The 26,555-nt window shown below is 41.5% G+C and overlaps 2 protein-coding genes across 3 annotated transcripts in view; one reads left to right on the top strand and one right to left on the bottom strand.

The window, feature by feature from the left end:
• Positions 1-4,354, bottom strand: part of GABRA5 (gamma-aminobutyric acid type A receptor subunit alpha5) — a 52,435-nt gene extending 48,081 nt beyond the window's left edge. For both annotated transcript variants that reach the window (XM_065741207.1, XM_065741208.1), the window contains exons 1-2: positions 4,328-4,354; positions 3,750-3,902 (exon numbers count right to left, since the gene is read on the bottom strand). In XM_065741207.1, coding sequence (XP_065597279.1) covers positions 3,750-3,835 — 86 coding nt within the window. In that variant the 5' untranslated portion in view covers positions 3,836-3,902; positions 4,328-4,354. The remainder of the gene's footprint in view (positions 1-3,749; positions 3,903-4,327) is intronic.
• Positions 1-26,555, top strand: part of GABRB3 (gamma-aminobutyric acid type A receptor subunit beta3) — a 178,514-nt gene that overhangs the window by 39,863 nt on the left and 112,096 nt on the right. The window contains exon 2 of the mRNA XM_065741203.1: positions 24,561-24,608. Coding sequence (XP_065597275.1) covers positions 24,561-24,608 — 48 coding nt within the window. The remainder of the gene's footprint in view (positions 1-24,560; positions 24,609-26,555) is intronic.

Below are 26,555 nucleotides of genomic sequence, written 5' to 3'. Positions count from 1 at the left end.
TTGTGATGAAAGCCTGTTTCCCACGGGGCAACATCTTATCACCTTCACCCCCCTCACACCTTAACATCCATTTCAGCACCCCAGAGCCATCATGCACCTTCCAACACCCCCTGTGCTTTCAGGTTGCCAAAATGCAGGCTCAAAGGGAGCTTTCTCCTGGTGAGAAGGGTGAAACTCTGCCTGCTTCCCCTCGGCATTTCTAGCAAACCCGTTTTTCCATTTGTTGAATTGGGCTGATAGGTTAAAAAGTTATCTGGAATCACTGAAGAAAGAAAAAAACAGGATACAAAACTTAAGTGGACAAGCATGATCATGTAAGCATGAGACGATTTACAGAAAATCAGTCTTAAAAATATGAGGGAAGGTTCCCTAGCATCTGTGACTACTCAGCAAGGCATAACCCAGCAGAACTAGCTGCTCAGTGCTGCTGAGACCAATGTGAAGTAAATGCCACCCGCTGAAGGGGAGGTATGCTTAGCCTAAATAGCAAGATTATGTTCTCTGTGATAAGGGCTGTGAGCTAGTATGTGAAACCACCAAGCTGCTGCTGCGAGATTCTCACCGTGAGCAGAGACGTGTTGCGTTGGCTAGAGCTACGTTTAATTGCAATCTTCTGCTTCCCATGTTTCTACAATTGCAAATATTATTAGCAGATGGTAGTTGATCTGTGGTTACACCAACAACATCCATCCCTGCTGGTTCAGCTCTCGGACAGATTCCTGAAGCCACACGACAAAATGCAAGTATGCGCAGGGAGTGTGTGCAGCCAGCACATCAAGAGGGGTGTCCATGGGCAGCCTGGGGCTGGCTACAAAGATCCAATGTGCAGCAGGGAGGGCTGGCACCAGGCAGGCATGTGGGACACGTCTCAGCTCATCCACAGCAGTCACCCAACCTGACAACCCACACAGGGCAGGGTGCTTGGCAGTGCCACTGCACCCTTCTGCCAGTACAGTATCCTACCCATGGGGTGCTCAACCCAAGGAACTCTGCCTGTCCACGTTAATCTTGCAGGGACCTGAATCCAAACTATTCTGTTTTTCTTCTGACCTGACGGCAGGAGAGCACCCACCTCCTGCTTGCTATTGGCAGCATGATCCTGTAGACCTTGCAGAGATAAAACATGACTGAATTAAGTGCAGCCCTTCATGTCAAACAGATGGAAGAAAGCAGATTCTCATCTCCTCTGAAAACACTCTTCACAGTTACATTTAATTTCTAATGACTCAAATTACTAAGCACTATATCCTTTAACATTTGGTTAGCCCTGAAGTGGTCAGGCGGTGGGACTTGATGATCTTTGTAGGTCCTTTCTGTCTGAACTATTCTGTTCTGTTCTAGTCTAATTTAGTCTACACTATTCCGAATATTTACCTTCAAAACAATTATCTTGAAATACTTCAGTAACATCTTAGCTCTTAGAGCGTTATGCAACTCCAGACTGAAGTCACAGAAGCTTGAAAAAGCCTCAACCTGTGCTGAACTTGTTATGTAGAAGTGGGGTCATAAAACTCTCAGGAAACAAGAACGGGGGGTCATATGCTCTTCTCCTTTAACCTGTGCATTGGAACTTTGATTTGGTGTCTTTCCTTTAAATAACTTCTACAACAGTGCCTACAGTCCTTCTTTCTTTACAGCCTATTGATGGGGATAGCACTCAATACTCATTCCACATTTATGTTAACCATTAATCACAGACTTTTGCTGAGATTTCTCAAGTAGCCTAGGAGACTGAGATACATAATTCCTATTTATTTTACCAGACATTGTGCATCAGAATCCCCAAAGGTGGCTTTGGCTATGTCAGCAAACACTGTATTTATGATTTAATATAATCACAGAATGACTACGGAGAACCATAGACAAATCTCTGCCCTAATCTGTAAAGCCCTACTGTATTTTGTGTCTTATTTGTGGCCGTTTGACCAATCACTTTTGTTTAGCACATTGCTATAAGCACTGAAATGTAGCAGCACAGTTCAAACAGTGGATGAAGCTAATAAAAAAGAATCTGATAGCAACAGCAAGTATTATCAGTATTAGATTCCGGATCGTAGCAGTTAATAAAGCAGCCTACATGCAAATTGTACCACTCTGTCCTGAAGAGTCAGTCCCAAAGCACTTAGCAAATTACACTCTGAAACTGCTTCTGCCTCCGAAACAGAAATGCCGGAGCATCCTCTGTCTTTTGAGCAGGGTCAAAATTCAGCCCTAAGGCAGCATGTGAGTGGTGCAGTGAATTGGAGCTGCTTATCTCTGCAGGCCCTGACTAAAATTATGAGATCAGAAATTGGGGGGTGGGAGGGCAGTTACGTGATGATCTCATTTTAGTGCAGAGCAGCTTTAGGATAACTCACAAAAACAAGTGTCCTAGATTCCCCTAGCTGTCCTTCTCTGTCAGGTTATGGGCCATGAGGACTCCTGCTTGGGGCTGGGATTCAGCGTTTACCTGGGAGTCAAAAGGGAGAGTTAGGCCCTCTGTTCTGCAGTACTGCGTATCTGTTCTTCTCTTAGAGGAGTAATGCAGTTACAAGGTAGACAAACCCCACACCAAAAAAGTCTTGCCAAACCCTTGCAAGTGAAACCGTCTGCTGGGATTAAGGATGGTCAGGAAGGGTTACAGCCTGGGGGACTTTCTCTGTGTGAGAATACTTTGTTAAATCCCTGCCATGCCAAGACAAGAGACAACCAGTTCCACACCGCCTAAGCCCCCTCCACTTCTACCAGAAAGATCGGTGTGTGTTTTGCCCTAGGCTGCAGTGAAAACAGGCTCCAGCTTTTCCAAGATGCCCACATCGGACTGCAGCTCTTTGCCCTCCCTGCGGTGTGCAGGTCCGCAGCTGCTCAGACACAGCACCGTGCTCATGTGTTTCTGTGGGACTGCACAAGGCACACGCTGAAGAGAGGGCTCAGTCCTGCTTACAGTACAGACAGACATCTTTCAAAGTTCACTCTTTCTGCTAGTTCCAATCTGGAAAAACAACATTTTGATTGAAACCAGAAGCTGATTTGCATCTCCATTTTGTACCTTCTTCTAGCAAGGCACTGATGGGCATGCTTGTGAATCAGCACACAGGGAGGATTCATTTCTTTCTCCTAGTGAAATCATAAATAATTGTTCTCCACAAAAAAAAAAAAAAGGAAAAAAAGGAAAAAAAAAAAAGAAACAACCTACGTTTCCAGTGTACTTGCTAAATGCTGCTCAGTGGCACATCCTGATGGAAAGTCCATAGGATCTCTAGGTTTAGGGGAAATTGATAGCTAGGGGGTTTCTGCTTTTGTGTTTATTGAAGAACAGTCGTAGGAGTACTTCGCAATATAGTTTTCTGAATGTCACCATCAAGACAGCATCCACAGTAAAAAGCAAGAACAGGAATTCGCTGTTACACGCTTCTGAGAAATGTAATTTCTGGTTATCCTAGCAAGTTTCCAACTCGGCCACCCCTCTGAGGAGTCCTGGTGCTGCTCACTGAGGAGTCTGCCCCAGCCGAGAGCACACCCTGTGCCCTGCTCAGATCACTCAGGCCCTGTCCAACTCCCCACATCCTCCCCAAGCCTTCCTGAAGAACAGGTATGAGATGCTGAGGTAGAGCAGGAAAGCAACCCACCCTCTCCTCCCAACATCGCTACATTCAGATCAAACACAAAGCTTGCTTGTTTTGTTCTGCTGCTCCACACCGCATGGAGCCAAAGCTTTTCATGTCCTTCCAAAAGCCACAGCAAAAATCCAAACATAATTGGCAACTTACCCGAAGTGGCCGGCTAAACTCATGGAGACGCAGAAGAGGAAGAAGTTTTTGATCATGATAAAGCCAGAGACCGTTCCATTGTCCATTCCAGAGGAGATGCGTAACGCAGGTGGTTGCTTGGGGGAAGGTGCAGCTGCTCACTTCGCTTTCACGCTGCAACAATGCAAAAAGGAAAAATTATCACAGGTCGGAGCAGCAGGACGGCCGGGCTCAGCCAACACCATGTCTTCTGCTCCCTGTGTTTCTCACAAACTTGTGGAGGCTTATGTAAACATCAGCTGTTTATGTAAAATTCTATACTGGCAAGGACACGCTTTACCTTCTGCTGACAGCAAACTGCAAAACAGGGAAAATTCTTGGTGGCCCACTTTTCCTTTCCATTCGTTCGTCACCGAAGGCATAGTCACCATTTTCCACGCGCCGCTTCCGACCCTTTCCCCATCTCGACAACTTCCCCACGTCTGCAAACCCGGGGCTGTGTGCAGCCTCCGCATCCCCGTGCTCCGTCGCAATCTTTTCCCATTAACTACCCGGCTTCCCTTTCCAAAATCCCAGTGAAAATGCCAAGAAACACCTACTGCTTCTTGGAATCCACGCTGCTGATGCACGGCTTCGCAAAAAGAAGGGGGGTGGGGGTGGGAGGGGGGGGGGGGGGGGCGGCTGGGGGTGTCAAAAGTGACCTTCCTCGCAAAGGCACGGGAACCTCCCGCTAGCACCGGGGCTGCTCCAGCGCCTGCTGCTCCTCGGGTACCTGCCTCAGCCACCACACCACCGATGTCAGCATCGTGCGCTACCGTTTTCCTCCGTGCCCTATTATTGAAAAATAGAAGAAGAAGAAAAAAAAAAGGCGAAAATAAAAACCAAACCCAAAGATCCCACTCCCCGCTAAAACCCACGCCCGGAGAGAGCCGCATGCCGTCGCCACCCGCACCCCTATACCGTGCCCCCCCCGCTCTCCAACTCGCTCCCCCGACCCGAACGCACAGCCGCACCGCACCGGGGTCCGGGGCAGCCGCTCAAGTCCCGGCCCGTCCGCACCTTCCCGAACCCCTCGTCCCCAAAGTTTGCGGTCTCCACGTGCGGGGCCGCCCGCTTCTCTCGGGCCGGACTCGTGCCCCACCGCTTACCCGCGGGGGTCGAGGGGGTGACGTCGGCCCCAAAGTTGCGGCGCGGAGCGGCTCCGCTGCCTCTCCCGCCGCTGCCAGGCGCGGCCCCGCCGCAGCGCCGCTCCCGCGCCGCCCCCGCGCGCAGCCCGGCGGCGGGAGCGCGGTGGGTGCGCGGGGCGCGCTCGCCCCCGGGGTGCGGGGGTCTCGGTCCGGCCCGGCTCTGCTCGGGGCTGCGGGAGATGGAGGCGTGGGAGGGGCGGGGCTGCCGGCGCACACCTGGGTGCCCGTGCGGATGGGCATACACAGCCGTGTGTGCGTGTTCCTCTTCTGTAGGTAGCGCACCTGGGCTGCGGACAGCAGAGCGGGGCAGCTGTACGCGCAGCGCGGAGTGCGTTTGGACCGTTTGGGTTGCGATTCGGGATGCGGGGATGTGGTGGTGGTGGCTGTACGGGGTGAGGAGGGGGCACTGCAGCGCACGCGGGGTGCGGGTGGGAGGCGTGCTTTGGAGTGCCCGAGTGTTGAGCTGTCCAAGCGGTGGTGGGAGGGTACCGTGGCTACAGCACAGCTCCTTTAGGTTTATCATTTTGTGTTAACCTGTGATGGATATCACAGAACCGAAGAATCGCAAAGCTTGGAAAAGACCTCTCAGATCACCTAGTCCAACCACCAGTCCAACCCCACTGTGCCTGCTGACCACGTCCGTCAGTGCCACATCCACACGGTTCTTGAGCACCTCTAGGGACAGTGGCTCCATCACCTCCCTGGGCAGCCTGTGCCACTGCTTCACCGCTGTGGCTGTGCTTGGAAATCATGCTCCAGTGAGGGGATGCCCCCCTTTCAGGTAGCCCTACAGCTCAGTGTACCATCTTTCTTCTTATATGAAAAACCTCCGAGCAATGGATCCCACCGCTTGAAGGCATGATGGGACGAACAGCTCCCTGCCCTGCAGGATGCCCCTTGGGGTTTAAATCCTCCGTTTGTGGCTCGACGCTGTTCTCAGGCCTTCAGGTGCGGGTGATCTCGGGGTGCAGAGCCAATGGCACACGTTGGTCCCCTCTTCTTGGCGACCACAGCATCACAGAACTGTCGGGGTTGGAAGGGACCTCTGGAGATCATCGAGTCCAACCCCACTACTAAAGCATGCTCCCCAGGAAAGCTCAAGTCGGGGCGGATACAGAATTGTGAATGAACCCTGCCGGAGCCCGAAAACAGCCGAGAGACGCAGCACGGAGCGACGGGAGCTTATCCCGATATATCACTGCCTGGGAGTGCTTACATCAGATTTCTTACAGCGCCTCGATTTCTGGCGCCGACCGATTATTCGCATCTCCGTGCGGGTGACGTTGGTGAGGACGGCGTTTTCTCTTTATAACCCTACATGTGAGCCGTAGGGGATCCGTTCCCACTGACAGGTAGCAGGTTCGCTACGTGCATCTTCAACGCGCAGCAGTGCCCCGCCCGGCGCGGGCCGCCCAAGCGCCGCTCTCTTCCCGCCTCGCCGCCAGGGGGCAGCGCGGCTCCACACAGCCCCGGGTGCACCGCCGGGAGACGGCCGCGAGGGGGCGCACGCGCGCTGCTGCCTGGGCCCGGCGTGTCTATGCCTCTGCTGGGAGTGGCGAAGCTCTCTCTCATTGCTGCGAGCAGAAGCAGAGCGGGAGAAGACAGCACCATTGGCTCTGATGCCCGGTTCAGGGCAGACCGACAGATGGATTTCATGCGCTGATAGGGATGGATTGTTACAGAGGTGAAGGTTGCATTTTGCTCGCCTCTGAGATGGACTAGTTACAGTTTCTCGGCTTCATAAGCAAAGATGTTGCAAAAACAGCAGGGGTATGGCGGTACTTCAGATGTACTTAAGCTTCTGTGCAGGCCTTGTGAGAACCAGGTGTATCAGAAAGCCAAAAGTAAGTGCATAGAGAGCAGACAGATACGCATTCTGTGTTCTCTCGGTCCGATTGTTTACTGAGCAGTGGCAGTTGGTGCATCCTGAAGTTCCCAGGCAATTGTCTGAATTTCCCACTTCTCCGGAATTTTACTTAAAGCCATGAAATATGTAAACCACTTTTTTTGCATACAGAGCAACAATAATGCAGAAGTGTTCTTCTAAATAGAACCACACACACAGAATCATAGAACTGCAGGGGTTGGAAGGGACCTCTAGAGATCACCTAGTCCAACCCCCTGCCACAGCAGCTCCCTAGCCCAGGTTGCACAGGTAGGCGTCCAGGTGGGTCTTGGACATCTGCAGAGAAGGAGACTCCACCACCTCTCTGTGCAGCTGTGCCACTGCTCCGTCACTGCACTGTGAAGAAGTTCCCATACACATATGTGCAGAACTTCTGTGCTTCAGTCTGTGGCCATTTCCCCTTGTCCTATCACCACCACACACTGCTGAGAAGAGTCCAGCCTCGTCCCTTTGCCTTCCGCTCTTTAGATATTTATAGATGTGGATCAGATCCCTCTGAAAAAGGGATAAACTGCTCCTCCTAGCTAGAAGTGCTCTGCTGCCCCTGTTGCAGCCTGGTGAGCTTCAGCTCTGTCTGCAGCAGGGGCTTGGAACTAGGTGATCTGTAAAGTCCTTTCCAACCCATGCCATTCTATGATTCTGTGATTCAGTGATTACACAAAACACCAGTAACATATGCTTACATCTAAAATGTTACAGCTTTCTGTGTACACTTAGCACATTTTTTATCACTCACAAGTGGGCATCAAATAAGAAAACTTCAGAGCTGAGGCTTTACGATGCTATAATACATAAAATATGTTCAGTTAATTTCTTCAGAATGGCTAAATTTGCTGTTAAGTGTTTCAGCTGGCTTGAGCAGCAGTTATACCTATTGTTGAGAAATAACATGGCATTAGGGAAGCAATACATATGACTATTAAAGCCTCCTATCTGGTGGTTCAAGTCCATCTGTTCTGTATCACACCGCCTCTTGCATATCTTGAGAGGACAGAGTACACCTTTGATTGTATTGAGCAAAAAATCAACTCACTCTCTATTCTGAAGCATCTAAGAAAGCAATTGATGGAGAATAACCACAATGATTTGCTCTCAGACATATGATTCATAAAGAAAGATTAATGGGGCTTAAGCCAGAGGATGCAAGTTGTACATCAATATTCCAGGGTTTATGCATATGATACTATACATGTAATTCCTTCATAGCAGGAAGGAGAGAACAAATCTTAGAAGGAACAACATAAAAATCACCGAAGTAAGATGGATGGATTGACGTTGATAAATTCTTCATTAAGTGTATATTCAAATGTCTGTAATAGACAGGAGTGTTCTCACGGACAGCATAGGACTGATGTAGCCTAATGCACTTAGTGATGTTAAGGACAGAGTATGTGAAATTTAGAAATTGGTTAAATACAGCCAATTTTATTATACATACATATGTATGTATATCTCTCATATTTAGGTTATAAGCTATAAATATTTATGCCTATTGATACATATTTGTGCATAACAAGTCTACCTGTCATCTGGGTTTTGGCTATGTAAATGCTCAGATAAGATTGGATTAGCATGTTTTAAGTTGTTTTGATGAACTCACATCTCTTTTGGCTGCTATAGTTACCATATTTACTGCATTTCTCTGGGTTGCTTAAAAGTGCACTGGGCAAATTGACAGAACTCATTATCTCTGTTTGCGATCAACACAGGTATCTGTCAAAGATACCAGCAACCATTGGTTTGCACACTTGTAAAATTTTACTGATGCTTTCAAGTTACCCTTTAATGATTCAGAGTGATAATTAGCTGCTGCTACGAAAAACACATTAATGCATACCATTTGGAAAGATGTAGACACAACTTACATTTATTTTAGGATTCGCAGTATACTGCTTTTCAGGCTGAAATTGCTGGCAGGGGTTACGTGGGAAAAAATGTTCTCAGCAGTTCCAAATCCCATTAAAAAAGACTTCTGTTCTATAGATTCAAGTGCTCTAATTAATAAAATTTCAAGAAAAAAATAGTTTTTAAATGGTTCGATATAGAATTAACATTTACAGAAAATGGAAAGAGCTGCCAAAAAAGAAAAAATAAAAAGACAAATTAACCCCAAAATGCCTGTTTTTGGGAAAGATATTGGTGGAGATTTCACAGTGATCTACATATAAGACAACAAGATGATAAATACTGATTGAACGATAACGAGCATATGCCATGCCAGGTGATGTCAGTCCTAGAACTTTGTATGAAAACCTTTCCTCAGTTCCAGTGTGCTAGAATTCAGAAAGATACAAATAGTAGCATATATCATGTATGTCAGTCAATAAGCTGGATCTTCATGTACTATAAACTGGCATAAGTGAAGGGCAGAGGAACTATGCCCATCCATCAGCAAAGGTTATGCTTTGAGTGTGACCCAGTAATTATGAGTCAGTCAGTGAGTGTTTGTTGGGATCTGAAGAATGAGGTTTGCACGAATTAAGTAGGGGCTTTTTTTCCTCTGACAAATAATGTATTCAATTAAAAATGTAGGTGGCTTGCTGACAAAACAACAGAAACAACTGCAGAGCAGGCTAAAATTTGGCAACAGGATTAAGCAAAGGAAAAATAAGCAGAGTAAAACACTGTAACTATTACACATTTGGGGTTTGATATTTCTAAAGAAGTCAGCAGGTATTTGGGGTGGAAAAGGAGAATGCTGTCACAAAAACAGTTATGAATAGCTGTGAGGAACTGGCATTCCACCCATGCTTAAGTGCATATTAACCCTTTGATATGGGGAGCCATTATCTCTTTGGACACAGGAAACAGGACTACTTGCATGAGAGAGATAAGCTGTATTTATATATCACCATGCTTTTCACACCTTCACCAACTGAAAATCAGTGGATTAGTTTCAAATTTCCATCTATGTATTTGAATGGATGGCAGACTGCTGGTCAACTGTTCACAAGCAACTCAATGTCCATGTCTAAACAGCATCACTTGGGGGTTCGGAGAGCAAACGCCCACATTAATTTTAGCACATGTGTACGCACCGTAGTAGCCAAAACATGTAAACAATCAATAAGCAAATCATCTCAAGTGCATAGGAGAAGATAAAAAAAACCAACACAACTGCTGGAATGATTGCAGTTTGATCTACTGGTGTTTTCCCAGCTAGCTAAACATATGCAAAACAAGAACTATCAAATATGAATCAATTATTTTGATGTAGAGAGTACTGGGGCAGAACTCTGGGCATGCTCAAGACAGCAAGAGGGAATGAGTCAGGTGAATGATCCAAGAAAGGAGAACTCAAGCCTGTCAGTAGGTGTTCCACTCTAAATGTATTTCACCGTTAAAATCAAACTGTGGTGCTTTTATCACAGCTTTTTGAGGTCCAACATCTATGCTAATGGAAAGTGAATCACCAACTCTGCCACTGTCAAACCCCAATAGCTAATGCCTTCACCCAGAGGTGGCTGACATGGTTTTCAAGACTCTTATTAACACTGTACTAAAGTGCTTACTTCTTCATGTGATGATTGTCAGAGTTCCCCACAACATCCTTCTCTGCAAATTGGAAAGACATGGGTTTGATGTGTAGACTGTTTGATGGCTGATGAACTGGTTGTGAGATTGTACTCAGAGAGTGGTGATCAGTGGCTCAGTGTCCAGACGGAGATCAGTGATGAGTGGTATCCCTAAGGGGTCAGTAGTGGGACCAATGCTCATTATCATCTTCATCAGTGACACTGACAGTGGGATCAAAAGCACCTTCAGCAAGTTTGCAGATGACAACAAGCTGTGTGGTACAGTTGACATGCCCAAGGGATGGGATGCCAACCAGAGAGACCTAGACAGGCTGACCAGAGGGCCCAGGTGAACCTCATGAGGTTTAACAAAGCCAAGTGAAAGGTCTTGCACTTGGGTCTTGGCAACTCCTTCTATCAGTATAAGCTGGGGGGATGTAAGGATGGAGACAGCACTACTGAAAAGGGCTTGGAGGTATTGATGGATGGCAAGCTGGACATGAGCCAGCAATGTGCCCTCATAGCCCAGAAAGCCAACAGTATCCTGGACTGAAGCAAAAGAAGTATGGCCAGCCAGCAGAGCAAGGAACGTGATCCTGCCCCTCTGTTCTGCATTTGATCTGTCTGTAGGTGTCCCTGTTCATTGCACAGGAGTTGGACTAGACTGACCCTTAAGGGTCCCTTCCAACTTAGACAATTCTATGATTCTATGATAAGCCTGTTATTCTGACAGCTGACTATTAACTATGTGTCCTATTTCATGGATGACCAATTTGGGCTGCCCAAGGCTTATAGAGCAAAGCTGAGCACTTGCTGTGGTAGACAAAGTCAGTGAGAGCTGAAGTTTCTAAGCACCTACTGCAACAAGGCAGTGCAGTCTCCAGCAATGTGCACAAGGTTGCAAGCCATGAATTTTAATCCTTGCTCTGCCACTAAGTCACCATGTAGCTTCAGGCAACTCCCTGTCACTTCAGCTGTAAAATGGGGATAATAATAGTGGTCTCCTATCCTTCAATAAATTCATCTGTGTTCTGAGGCATGCAAATACTACAGCGATGAGTGGTCCAGAAAAGACCAGGAAAATATGAATAATTCTATATTTATTTTAGGCTTTGGGTATGCAGCAAATAAGGCACTACTAACTGGCTGGTGAAGATTACTTTTCTAAGTAGCTGCTTATTCAGTAGGCGCTGTGCAATCTGTGCTTACTTATCCTGTGTAATGAATGATAAAGGCTTCTCTAAAAAAAAAAAAAAAGCCAAAAAAAAAAAACCAAAAAAAAAAGGAGACAAAACATTTGGAAATAAAAACCTAAATACTGATGTAAAGGAGAGCACAATTAGGATTTCATTGCCCATTCAGATACAGTATTCTCTGACTTTAAAGCACATGATTTTGGCAGCCATCACAATATGCTTGTAAGGCAATTGTCTGCTCTACAGGCATGCAATTAGGCCTGTAACTTGCTCCTCACCGTATTTTTTGCTCAAAAATAGCATTTCAGCTAAGCACATGTATCTATCCATTCTTCATGTGCCATTATTTTTGTCTAAAAAACAGGAAAAACAAATTTGCCTTTTTTTTTCCCTTCTTAATATCTGTTCTGATGACACAATCACACTTCTGTTCTGATATAGCACTTTCTGGGTTTTCAGATCACTTGCAGTATAGGTGACCTATTCGATTTCTTCTCACAGTGGCTCTGCTCTGTATCTGAATACAAAGGGCTCCTCTTCTGACAAACTGTTTTTTTTTTTCTGTTAAAAATAGCATGGAAAGCAGTGAAATCTACTGTACCCAATGGTTTGCTAACACTTCGAGTCAAACTTCATTAGAGTAGTCTCAGCACATGTTTATCCTTCAATTTAACTGCTTATTAGACCATTGCTATTACATCTGTGAAAAGCATGTGCAATACGCAAAACAAGCTGCCAAGTGTCCCTTCACAATTACATCATTCAGAGATCTGAATTGTCATTCTCTGTTTTGTGTTTGTGCATGCGATGTGTCATTGCAGCATTTCCCTGACGGGGCTCATTTGAGCATAGTTGGAGTTGTGCTTACTTTTCTATATATGAGGCAATCTAAGCTATGCCAAGACAGAACTTACACAGATTTGTTGGGCTTATCTCTGCACCATTTGGTGATGCTAGATTTAAAGTTTAGTCTTATCAAATTAGAACTGAACTATCTGAAATAGTCGACATAAAGGGGAATTATCTGCTGCATAATGCCTACAGCCTTTCAATGTGTCTAATAAAGGAGTATGTTTTATTGAATTCTAACTCCACATATTTCTAGACATTCACATGATATTCTTATCTGCAATATCTGAGAGCTATTTGAGATAATAGGAATATACTATATAAAATAAAACAATATGTGACGTCAAAGAACATTTTAAGGGATATCTTCAAAACATTTCTTCTTTCTACTTACACTGAGAATCTTCAGGAGCAAATAATTTCCATAAACATCTCATTTCATGCTCTGATCTTACAGACTGTGCAGATGATTCTTTCTAGCCACTTGAATTTGTTGCAACCGAACACATATGCCAAGTTAGTGCTGTGATTAACGCACTAGAAAGATGTTTGCAACACTACCCTTCAGGTTCCTACTTTCTGCTTTACAAATGGCACTACCAGCCATGAGCAGGATACAAACAACAGGCGCAAAATTAAAGTCAGGTATGGTGTTTCCTCTCCTCACTTATGAATTAAACATCTGCTGTCTCAAACTGAAAACGTTTTAAGAATAGTTTGCATATGAAAAGTTTGACTGTAGAAGAGATTTCAGTGAAGAAATCTCTGTCTTGCTCTGAACACAGCAGCCTTGCCACTCATTGAAAGACTGCCAGAGGTACATATGCCTTTGCTTTGCTGTCTGACAGAACCTGATGGCCTACATTTCTTTTAATATCTTCTATTTAGTGTTTCCTATTGGCTGTCTACATCTTCAGCAACACTTAGATATTAGAAAACAGAGAAATGTAAGTAGAGTAGGGATCATCCTGATTTGAATTTTCATGTGGGTTCTGACATGAGAGAGAAGTCAGCAGAAAATGTCCATTCCCTTCACCCACTGATGATGCTCAGTATTTCCACTGAGCCTCTTACTTCCAGGAAAAACAGGGCCACAGGAATACTACTGCTGTTGCGAAGTAAGAGACAAAGATGGTTGCAATAAACAAAATTTCAGCAAGGGCAATGCTAAGCAAAAGGAATTCAGAGCTAGGATATATCAAAATGATTGCAACCTGGCTGTAGTTAGAATTAAACAGAAAACCCATGTCTTCCTGGAACACCACCCTGATGCTTGCAATCAAAAACAATTTGAAACTCTGATCTCTGTTTTTTGGTGTCAGGGAAAGAGATTAAGGGGAAAGAGGGATCACTGCCATATTTCATATTGCAGAATGTACTTTGAAGAGGTCACAGCAAGACCAGAGAAACACCTGAACAGAGGGATGATGGACCATAAATCACCACTCCAGGGCTGGTTGCAATGTAGAGCTGTGAGCAAGTATCGCAAGCATGTTCATAATAAAAATGGTGCCTACTCCCAGCTTAATCTGCAGGAGCAAGCAGTGGCTACGCAGTGGTGGCATTTTCATCTAACATAGCTGTAACTGCACACGTTACGATTAAACTAGGATGTTACTGTGGCAAGGAGTTGAAGCTGTTTGTCTTGTGTTTTTGCTGAGATGCGTAAGAGATTTGAGGTTGACTGGACACACTCAGGTGATGGAGTGAAAACCTGAGCAAAGTGCCTAACCATTCAGACTTCAGGTCTCTGTAAAAAAAAAAAAAAAGAAGATCAGGTATAGCTGCTGCAGCATGGCTTTTAGGCCTTCAGATGCCTGCATAAGTAATAGAAGCCTTCCCTGCCATTCTCTGTTGTATGTAGATGCTCTGTGATGTTGGTCACTTTGGCTTGGGCAGTTGCTAATGTGGGTCATTTCAGTTCAATCTTTTATTTTATTTTCCATTTTCCTCTCAGTCTTTCCTTATGTGTATTTCCCCAGTGGCTGAAAGATTAATGATTAACTTCCAATTAGGGAGGAACAAGAAGATGGCTGCAGCATTTTTTATTTATTATTATTTTTCTTAGCTGAAAATTGAATTATCGAATCCCTGTTTAAGACCCTTCTAATAAAAATGTCAATTATCATGAACAAAATGTTCCTTAATAGTACCACTGCAAAGATAACAGATACAGCAGAACAGCAGAAGAAGGAAAAAAGCGAACTTAGGTATAGAATTCTGTGTGTCTACACATGGAAATACATAAATACCTTACAAAAATGAATGGATTAATCCTCAGTGCAATCAATGATACAGTGAAGTCTTCCCATGTGATAGAAGAGAAATATTAGCGTAGATTGTTGATGGGGCCAAAAATTTAAGTCGCCCTAGGTGTTAAATAAATGCCTCTCTTTGTAAAATCTTCTGACTTCTGCTAATGAAGATATGAAATAAAAGGCCTAAAATAGCTCTTGCTGGCCATGTTACAAAGCTTTCCTGTTATTCAATTCTAAGGAGAGTAACCCAGTCCCCTAGCTGATGGTGCATTAAGGTCTCAAAGATCATTGGTGTTCCCCACAGTTCATGGTAGCCAACTACAGATGGTAAATACTGCTATCCAGTACCACAGTATGGTGGGATCCTTTCCAAAGGAGAAACACTGCAAATCTGTCCACACATTGAATTTGTTAGCAGTATAGCTCTTGTTAAGCCATAGTAGCCATCCTAAACAATCACTGCATTCTCCTCCTATTATGAAGTCTGGGCCTATGCAGATTTTTTCAGTCCATTCTGTTCCTTTGAGCTGCACAGATGAGATCTGACCCAAATTCTCTTCACTTGGGATATCACTAGCTCCCAGTTCTGTCTTACTGCAGTTCCCAATACAAGAATGGCCAGAGTGCTTGAGCACTCAGAGTTTTCTGTTTTCTTCCCAACTATACACCCTTCTAATCACTGAAATATCAGTCAGCAGTTCAGGGCTCAGTGCCAGTTCTGAGTCAGCCACACTGTAGTTCCAACAGGAACGTGTGTGTCCTCCCGCTTTCTCCCAAGGCCTAGTCATGTGTTTTGCTGAGGGCTGTGTCTGTTTGTATCACTTTCTCACTCCTGTTCTACCCTCCAGGATGGGACAACAAGCCCAGGACACTGTAGCATCTGGCACATATCTGCTGGGCTGGACAGAGCTCCAGAGCTCCTATGGGCTGCACAGCCTGCCACAACGTCCAGAGCAAGCATGTTCATGCAAGGAACAAAATGCCCTATAGTCCAGTGTAACCATCTTAATAGAGAAAATTGTTACTCATAACACTGTTCTCTTTTTCTTAGGGTTATTGCTTTGTAATTATTCTTCCAAGTGAATTGTATGTGCAAGAGCCAATGAAAGCAGATTAGGAATAAAATACGACTAAAAATATTGATTTATATTGCAAGCTAAATTAATCTTTTCAGAAGGGAAACTGGAAAAGACAATGGAATGTAGAAACTGTCAGTTTCATAGGCTCCTCTTTCAGTCTAGCATCAATTGCAGTGGACCTGTAGCAATTTCACTTAATACTGAAGGGATCGTATTAAGGAAGGAATAAATGTTGACGTTTTGTTCAATTTGCTACCATTTTAAGGAATGAGATTTTAAACTTTCTGAAAGTTATTAGATTGTATGCACTGAATGAAAATCAAGAAAATTTGTAAAGCATAACATGACACTGATTTCTAAAGTAAAAAAGAAATTGGATCTAAAGTTCAGTGAACTATGTTTTATTTTCATTATGGACATTTCTACAGAGAAATGTGGCTACGATTTAAACCTGCTGCTAAACGTACAGACACCCAATGAAATGGCAAATCTCTGTACAGCTATAAGCATGTAAGAGAGGAACACTGTGTATCTTATTCAGTGACTTCCCACAGATACTTATACCCTCCCATAATGCAGCCAAAGGGGATCAGGGGATGGTGGAAGGAAACGAGAAGGAGGTGGGTAATTGGGGAATAGTATGAACCTCTCTGGGGGCAGAGATATTAGTGCCTTATTTGCCCAGTGACCAATTCATGGTCACCCAACTATCAGTAGAAATTCAGTTCCTTTGTAGCTCTTGAACCTCAGCAATCTCTAGCTCAAAGTTCATCTATATTTAATCATGTGTAATACATCTATAGAAAAGAGTTATGTGTGCCAAAAGGAAGAGCACCAGAATGTCTGAAGTACTGTAAAATGGATGTCTGATTGATTTATTTTGGCAAAAGCATTCTTGAACGTAGAGCTGCTTTCAAGGGGGGTAAATACCACCAGTGTTTACTGGATATGTTTGAGGAGTTCACATTTTCTACCTTATCTGCCAAGGAAACTGTACAACCCAAACTCGTGGAATGGCATCAACAAATGATTTAATTCCAAGGTGTTTGCTTCTTATTCCTTGAGTGAGATTTTTGAATGGAGACAAATACCTACTTTGTTCTTCGAGGTTTCACACACCTCAGTATTATGCTGTCTTATACATGTATATACAACATTTGAGAAATTTGAAAGAAAAATGCTAAATGTAGTTTAGTTTAAAACTACAATTAAATCCTTTTAGCCATTTTGTGAGCATAGTATGATATCTAAAGATGATGGACAAAGTAAGGTAATTGGGAGATTCTAGTGAATTAACACTGAATAGGAATGGGTAAAGGAGTATGAATGGATTATTTTTATTATTTTTTTTTCGTGTACTGGCTATGAATGTATTTCAGACTTATCTAAAACTATAAAATTCTTGATTAGCTGAGATATTGAAAAAAATGTCGGGTATCAGTAGACTTTTTTTCATACTAAAGCACAACACTGTTTTAAAATACAGATAGAAGGAATTTTGAGACATAACTCATAAAAATACCTCAATCTTTTAACTCTTAAAAAGTCAGTGTTTTCCTTTTATCAAAGTCAAGAGGACATTTAGAATATTCCAATGTCATGGAATGGAGGTTCATTTGGCATTTCAAAAGTTTTAGCTGCTGAAGTTCTACTGACCCCTATTAAAAGCACTAAATTAGCACTCCTGCAACAGGTGGTGAGATGTCCCTGTATATTCAGCACAGTTTAAGGGTATATAGGCTTACCTGACCGGTAAAATAAAAGTGATGTTAGTTCTTCTCATTCTAAAGCAAAGATCATTTCCATGTTTTCCAATTCATGGAACATTTGCAGTTTTTTGTAGACTGCCATGGCGACTTAACTAAGCTTTACAGTTATTTCACCCTCACTCTTTATGTGAAGCAGGGAAAATGGACACATACATTCTGTTACCAGCATGTATCTCTTTTAAATCAAAACTTCTGATGTTTAAAGAAGATTTGTGGATAAAAGAAAGTATAGCTTGAGGCTATGATACAATGCACTTAAAGGTCCCAAAGGAAATATTCTTAACAGCTACAACCAGCTCTGAAACATAACCTAGGAATGTAAATGTTAGGGCTGGGCTCTTAAATTCAAGTTTCCTGACACACTGTGGGCTGACAGCCTTTGAATTTATAAAGACTACTTACCTAAATAACCCAAAGAGCTAAAGATCACTTGGAGTCCTTGTTTTGATCTGTACTTATCAAACAATAGCTATCTGCTCATATACCCAACTGATTATTTCATCTAATCACACACATATTCAACATCTTTAATATGATGATGATTATGGTATTATTATTATTATTATTTTTGCCATTCATAATTTGAAGATTTTTTTGTCTGTACATATTTGTGTGTCAGGGCATTCCTAACCCAGTTACAGGTATTTCTGTAAAACAGTGTGTACGTTCACAATGCAGTTCAGAATGTATTGAGAAATTATTCTTCCTTGTTATAGTTTTTCAAATAAATGAAATACGTAGGTACTTCATGGAAATCATTTCCTTTTGTAGCTGACCTCAAAATCCAAGAAATGATAAATGAAGGCCCTATCTTAAGGAGACCAAGGACACCTTACATTTTGTCACTGAGGGGTACCTCATAGGCCCTGTCAAGTAGATGTACTTGCTGGCATGACTGTTATACAACAGCACTGAGTTCAGCACAGAGCATGTTAGTAATACCTACTTTTACACTAAATCATTACAGTGTTGAATCAGGATGACCTCTGCATTGAGTAACACAGGCCACTGAATAACAACTGTAAACCCCAGTGGGATGAAAGGAACTTCCTTCTGTCTCCCTTACCAACTGGCATGGAAAACCTGAGGTCCCTTTGTGGGCAGCTGGCTTTTACAGGCATGAGTAGTTCTGAAGTACCATCAACCATTCCTCATGAATTAATTTATGTTTACTCAGATTACTAATGTACATCCTGAAAATGTGAAAATATTTTGAATAGAAAGAAACTGAGAAGCCTGAGAGAGTGGGTTTCTTTCTAAGTCAGAATTCCTCCTGCCACTGAAGTTGAAATGTACTTCAATTCACATCAAAGGTGCACAATTCTTGTACCAAGAAGTAGATCTCATGCTTCTTGTAATAAGAATACACTTGCCAAATACATGTTCTGGCTTGTGAAAATGTAGTGAGTTTCATCTATTTTATTTTACAGGGTTTCGTGAGCACTAAACGCATCCAAAAGTTTCTTCTCCTTTAAAATTATGCATATATCTTACAACAGCACTCTAATAGCTCAGGAGGGATAGAAAGGACACCATCAAACTTCTGATCATCCTGGCATGTACACAAGTGCTTTAGGAGATGGGAGAAGAAAAATCTGAAATATGTATCTGAATGAATTTCTGAGGTGAAGGACCACAAGCAGAAGGAAAAAGAAACAAAAACAGTGGTTAATTTGTGGATATTTTAGCAATGCCAACAGCAGGACAGTCAAAGATCTGAAAATTATTCTAGGGCTAGGTCACAGTAAACCAAGAACGTGTAATTCTGATCATACTGGAAATAAAATTCCCATACTGAATTAAGGCAGAGCTGCCTATAGCTGAGACTCCTACATCTGAAAATAGGCTGTAGCTTTGGAAAGAGCAATAAGAAGCAGGACAGATGGAAGATGATTCTTTCCTATGTGTAACCTTCCAGTTTCAAGCAGTCCAAAGTTTACGGACTTCCTCAGCCAGAGGGTGCACTCAGAATGTTGATTTTAATAGCCATTGATGGAGCTCCCTTTCATGCATTTGTCTAATGGATTTTTGAGCCCTTTTATAACTTTGGCCTGCACAGCTTCCTCTGGCAACCAGCTCCACAGTTTAATTATGCATTGTGTGAAAAGGACTTTGTACTGCTTGCTTTAAACCCACTTCTTGGTCATCGGAGTGCTTCTTTGTTTTTTATAGTAGGAGCAATAATAAATAATCATTTAGGTAGTCTATGACTTCAGATACGTCTATCACATCTCCCCTCCCTCATCCACTTTACAGATCCCAGAGTCTCAGCCTGTCTTGTTCTTCCTACTAATGCCATTTCGTACAACCAATCGTTCCTGTTGCTCATTCCTGTACCTTTATGTATCTCTCAATCTCTTTGAAGAGTGCTGCACAAAGATTACAGGATGTGGGTAGACCACAGATGTATAAAACACTGCACAAGTTCTGTTTTGTTCTATTAATTCTCTGATTGCTCTTAGCACTTGTTTACATTTTTTACATCTGCTGAACACTGAGCTGGGATTTTGAGGCCTCTGATTCTGGAGTCTTTACTATAAGGATAAGGGCAAATTTGTGCACTGCAGTTGTCTGCAGTTTGATAGCTGTCCCTATAGTTATCATTATGATATTTTGAATTAGAATATATAGAAAAGAAAAAGAAGAAGGAAAAAAAAGAAACGGTGGACTAAATGGTACAGAACCTACTGGATTTGAACTAGAACTACACACCTTCAAGAACAAGAGTGATTTAAAATATGAATAAATAGGAGTCTACATCTCGATATGTTCTCACTTCATCCCTCCTACCTTAACCTTAAATGCCGATAAACAGGATTGTAGGCTTGCTAATTCATTGGCATGTTTCTGAGCAATTGTGAGCTTCCCAGCTCTGGCTGATGTCAAAGAGAACAGGAGTTCCTTCACAGAACTGGACCTGAAAAGCATTGTTCTGGTAACTGTTTATATTATGTGACATTGTCACTTCCATAGTATTTGTGAAGTTTGATGCTGGGAAAAATGAATTTCTAGAGAGGTTATGAAAGATCAGGGATGCTATAGTGTCACCATAATTACATGTAACTTGGGCATCAGCATTACATAAAAGCATATTGAATGCTTACTTAACATAACATTTGAATAAATCATGTTTAAAATCATCATGTTCACTGAAACATTTATTTCAGCTAGAGCCACATAGTTTAAGCTTCTCATACATAAACATTTTTGGCATTATTTATGAAAACTTGGCATGCATCCACTTAATTTATACTTAAAAAATAAAAAAGAGAGATAGCTATGTGAATCTTATTTTTATAGCAGAAACCTCAATCGTCTGAGGCTTCAGCAGATCTACAATGGTAATTCAATAACTATGCCTGTAATATCCTGGGATTCTTAAACATGGTTTCCCATTTCACATTTGGCATTTCAGTCTGTACTTATTTTTCTTGATAGGCTTCTAGGTAGTGAAAATAATTTACTAGTGCCCTAGTGCCTATCATGCTTGGTGGTAGTCATGACCTGAAATACTCAGCCCACTTAGCAGGGGCTGAACTTCCCCTGAAAAGATCAATTGAATTTTGATGACTCATTGGAGTGAGTGCCTCACTGCTTCAGGAGTACCTGGAGTGAGGGTTGGCGTGGTGAGTTGGGCAGTCTTAGGGGAGAAGTCCAGAAGTAGCTGTTCTCAGTAGGATTTACCTTGAAACTTTGCCCCTGGCTGTCACAATTTGTAGTTATTGCACCACAGCCATGTAGTACAGGCTTAATTTGGACTCTATTGTGTACACTGGGTCAGTCAACAAAAGTACAGTATTCATTGCAGAGTGACAGAGACTCAGATATAATGAAGTGTGCATTCTACAAGACTGTAGAGAGGGAGTTCAGCATCCCTTTTGTTTTTCTTACTATTTCTGCAAGACTTGTGGAAGGTATGCAGGGTTGTTTTTTTTTTAGAGTAGAAAAATATTGTTCTCAATAGTGGTGTCCATGTTCAGATGCTTTCAGAATCTGAAGCCGAAATAGCTCTTTCTTATTGTTAATATTACCTTCTGAGCTATAAATATTAGCCTTTATACCTATATTTTTAAGCTGACTCATTTTGTTAGATATGTAACATCAAGAGTACTTGTTAAGCTTTCTGTGATTCATCAGCATTGCTTTGTGTCCTGGCTTCAGTCCAGAAGGGACTATTACATTTTCCTCTCCAAAATATTATTTTCAAATGAATATGATATTTAACTAAATTTCTGCTTTCACAGGACCTTGTAGGATTTAAAGGTGTGACATGAAGTGATTATTTATGTGTAAAACTTAACTTACATTTAGTTAATACACGCTAGCAATTTCCAGAAATAGAATACTAATACAACAGCTTTCCTGTTGGCTCTCTTACTTCCATTAGCAGAGATTTTCCTCCTGGAGCCAGAGATTTTTCTCCTGGAGCTCCAACATGAACATGTAGAACTTCTTTTTGTGCTAAGATTTTGGAGGGTAATATGCTCGATGTAATAGAACAGATCTATCATTCCTTCCCACCACGAATGGTGTCTGTCTCATGCAATTTTAAATACCCAGAAGTTAGACATCTAGCTATGCCTACACTCTTGTCATAGTTACTACATGCTTATGGAACACATCTACTCTTTTTTTTTCAGCCTTATTATTTTCCCTACTGATTATTACTGTAAACTATGGAAGCTGGCTCAAGGACATTTAATTTTTGACGTTTGCACCTGTAAGCAGGAATCCCAGTAAGAGACATTCTGAACTGAGGTATCCTCCAGAAGTTGTGCACCCTTTAAAAAAAAAGAAGACAAAGCAGTTAGTTTATAGTTCAGGAGACTCCAAACTTTCCTTTATGGGTTGGTCATGGTATCTTTCTCTGTACTATAACAGGTGAAATGTCAAGGGAGCTGGAGAAAAAAGGAGGGGAACATGAGTTACTATTTTTGCTAGTTTAATAATCCTAAATGCAAAGCATTAGCTCTTTCTAGCAACAAATACTCCACCAGCAGCAATACTAAAACCATATGCCCTCCATTTGATTTACCATCAACAACTGCCTGGCTGCACACAGAACCTCTCTGCTAATAGTGGCTCTAGGCAAGAGCATATATAATATTCAAAGAATATTCAAAGCAGTTTTTTCTTTTATTAAAGTTGTGAGAAGAATGCAAAGCATTTTAATGGGAATAATCAATTATATAACAATATTCATATGTAAGAAAGTGCTTTTAATATAAGTACTTCTAATGTGATGCTTTTGTGATGGGGGAATTACTTTTGTAATACTTTCAGAAGCACATCTTCTATTGGTGCCAGGCAGGCAGCAGTAGGAGACTTCTGTTAGAGATGAACTCAATTTACTCATCATTCACAAGAAGGCATTTTTCGATGCAGAGACCAAAGGATTTTACCACTCTGCTGAATAAGAGAATTTCAACATCAAGATGTGCCTACATTTTTGTATGAGGAGAAAAAAATGGAGTGCATTATCAGTCTGAATAAAAGCCCATTGTGAAACTTGAACATTTAAAGGATGACATTTGATTCTTTCCTGTTACATCTGCCTAATCATTTTCCTGATCTCCTTTGCTGTTATCATTTTTCTTCCAAAAAGAGAAACTAAGTTAATTCTATCCTGCCATTGGTATTTTTGCTGATGGATGCCAAAAGTCATAAATGCAGGGTGGCCATAGGCAATGTTTCATATGTGCAGGGGAATTGTAATTTGGCTACGTTGGGGAGTATAGTCCTAAAGGAAGACTGAGGCTCCATGACTCTCATGCTCCAATCTCTTATAATATAGTAGTACTTATTTCATCACCTTGCAGCAAGGTGGTTAGGCTGGATCACTGAGCTGAGGCCAATCTGTTGCAGTTCAGCAAGACCAAGTGGCAGGTCCTGCACCATGGCTACAACATACTCCTAGGCAACTCTGCAGGCTTGGTCTGGAGAGGATGTAAGACTATGTGGAAGAAACTGACCTGGGAGTGTTGGCAGGTGGTGGAGAGGTGTTCAAGAAATGTTTAGATATTGCATTGATTGCAGGTACTGTAGATGTATTGTCTTAATCTTCCTTATCCAGTGCATATTTAATGTAAAATGCATAACAACTCCAGGAACGGGGACCAAACCCAAGAGCTACTCTTCCCATGTAAGTGGAGCTTAATGCATTCAGACTCAGGATCATTTACCCCGTGCTTTTAGTTTCTTCTCCTTAACTTCTAAGTAGACAGGTAAAGTAATGCACAGAGACATACATCAGATTGTAAGATACAAATCAATACTTATTATGGAGTGCTCCTTACATTCATCACGCCTTCTCAGAAACTACTTCTATAAAACTTATATTTTATTGCTGATTCCAGCAAAGCCAACATATTCCATGTAATACCTCATTGTGTTCCCCCTTAAACCAGTGGTGCTATTTGTTTGACTTTTTCAGAATAAGTGCTAACAAAAACTGAGAGAAAAGAATATCCTTCCTCTAGGCAAAAAATGCCAATTTTTTTCCACAAAGTCAAATGTATTTTAGTTGAAAGAAGCTCAGAAGTGTAGAACTAAGCTTCAAGTGTTCAATTTTCCCCTTTTCTAGATGAACCACATTTGTTTAAACATATATTCAAATATCCAAAAACTCAGAGAGAAACCATTCCATTTTACATTGCATTTGACTTCAGTGTGCTTCTTTACTTCAGCTTACCAAAAATAATAAAATAATGGAATTGCGTAATGTTCGTTCAAATCATGTACATTTTTTTCTGAAAATTATTCATATGGCTCTATCAGAATCATATTGTTGTACTGTGTTTTTCACACAAAACAGTGACTATTTCTTTTCGTTTTTATTTCTCTGCAACAGTCATGGATCTATAATTAAAAACCACTGACACAATTTCCAAAAGATTATTGCAATCTTGTCATGCCAGGGGTTAAACTAGTCAACTTAGAGGTTTTTTATTATTTTTTTCCCACTCTTAACTTCTACAGTGATGTCCTGAAAACCTTTAAGGCCTTGAACTGTGTTTTGTTCTGGCAATGGACACGGGGCATGCAAATGATATTCTATTTTTATCTCTTTTTAGGAATGCAGTTGAAGAAAACAAAAAACTGTATGCAATTTATGATACAAGGTGAGTAACAAAAAGTACTTTTAAAATTATTAGCTGTAAATGGAATGTTAACCCTTTAAAGCATTACCAATGATCATTAACATGTATTTTAAAATGTCATTTTTCTTGAGCCACAACACAATCTTTAAGTTTATAACAAATATCTTAAAAATAGTAAATATTTTGTATTCTCAGGCATAGAATTCTATTTTTACCTCATAATGCTTCCCTTCTATATAGAGAGATTACCATTTGTAATCAAAGAATATTATGATGGAGAAATATACTTACACCACCATCTTAATTTACACGTTATTCCACAGATGGAACACGGCCCATGATCCTTCTCTGTGTACTATGAGTTTAACAGAAGCTGTTTCTGATGCCAGTGCCTTGGGATTGAGAGAGGGCTCACTGGCACAGCCTGGGGAGGAAGGGGTGCATTTGAAAGAGGATGAGACACTGCCAGGAGCACAGAGCTATGCCTTGGCAGAGTGTGGCTGAGGAAGCAGCCTCCACATAAACACACATCCATACTCTGCACTCTGAGGTGTTTCTTTTCTCCTCCTTAGCATAAGTTAAAACAAACAAACAACAAACTATCTAGAGGAGCAAGACGTAGATCGGGCTTTCACTTTATTCAGCCCATAGCTTCTTTGCTATCCTGTGTTATCACTTCCAGAACTCTTCCTAATCTTAGCAAATCAGGATTGATGCCAAGTCATTTCACTTCACTTCCTTTTCCCTGCGTGTCCCATTTTAGGTGGGAGCATTTGCATGCATGCTTTTTTTTTTTTCTTTTCTTTTTTCCAGTGTTTCTTTGTCTTTCAATGGGAATTTTGGGTGCAAATGTCAGGAACTCATATTTCTTACTCTTTTAATCAGTTTTAAGTTTTTAAGCAGTCCTTATACAGATGCATCAGCATGAATCCTGGCTTGATCTTCCTTTTAAATACACATAGTACTAGATATAAGCAATATAAACATCTCACACTGGTCTCCCTCACTCTGCACAATGAAGTTTGGGTTTTGACTTGGAAATTTGGCCACTGCTGTGTAAAAATAAATAAATAAATGCATGAACAATACTTATGGCAAATTAAATTCATAACGTTATTAAATTCATAACGTCTTTAAGCCAACATTAAAAAGATAACTGCTGCATATATATATATATATGTTAAGTGCAATGTGCATCTGACAAAGGGATTTAACTGAAAACATGCAAGTAGAAAGACTTAAGGAAGTCCTATATAAAATAACTCATCTTCAACTGCAAACACTGAAAAAAAAAGGCAAGAAAAAAATGAGAAAAAACAACTCAGTTACTTCTCTTTTTCTAGACACAGACTGTGTTTTCAACAGAAAAGAGACTTAAAGAATAGTAACTCTAAAATATCAAGGCTTCTCTAATGTCTTTGTGTTATTTTGGTGCAAAATCAATAATCTTTATGATTAAAAAATCTGAGTTGTAAAGAGCCTTGATGATTTCTTCCTCAGCCAAAGTGTCAATGGATTTTTATTTCAATGTGTCTGACTCATAATGTGCATAATCTAGAGATTTTGCCTCAAAAGGAATAGAACAGATTATTATTCTTTCAGATTATTGTTTCAGATAATTATTTCAGATAATTCAATTTTTCAATCTGTTTTCTAGAATATGAAGAAAAATAACCCTTTGAAAATTAAACAGTGCCTCAAAACAATGTGGGTCAAGCATCTTATTAAGGGCAGATTTTGGTCCCCATTATTCATATTGATTAATATGTCATTCTTGCGTGGCCCACTGAAACATTAAGATCTCTACTACCTCAGAAATGTTGAGATAACAACATAAATATTTCAGTATAATTAAATGAAACCAGCAAATTATACAGCCACAGGAAATGGATTTATGCAACACTGTTTGCAGTATGCCTGACAGAAAAGGGGACAGTGAGTATAATCTTGGTGTAACCTCAACATCAT

This window comes from Cyrtonyx montezumae, unplaced genomic scaffold, assembly GCF_038088225.1.
Source record: "Cyrtonyx montezumae isolate F1298 unplaced genomic scaffold, pur_monq_1.0 scaffold_3, whole genome shotgun sequence".
Lineage (NCBI taxonomy): Eukaryota > Metazoa > Chordata > Aves > Galliformes > Odontophoridae > Cyrtonyx > Cyrtonyx montezumae.
The sequence above is the reverse complement of the archived record's forward strand: the minus strand, read 5'-3'. Positions and strand labels throughout refer to the sequence as shown.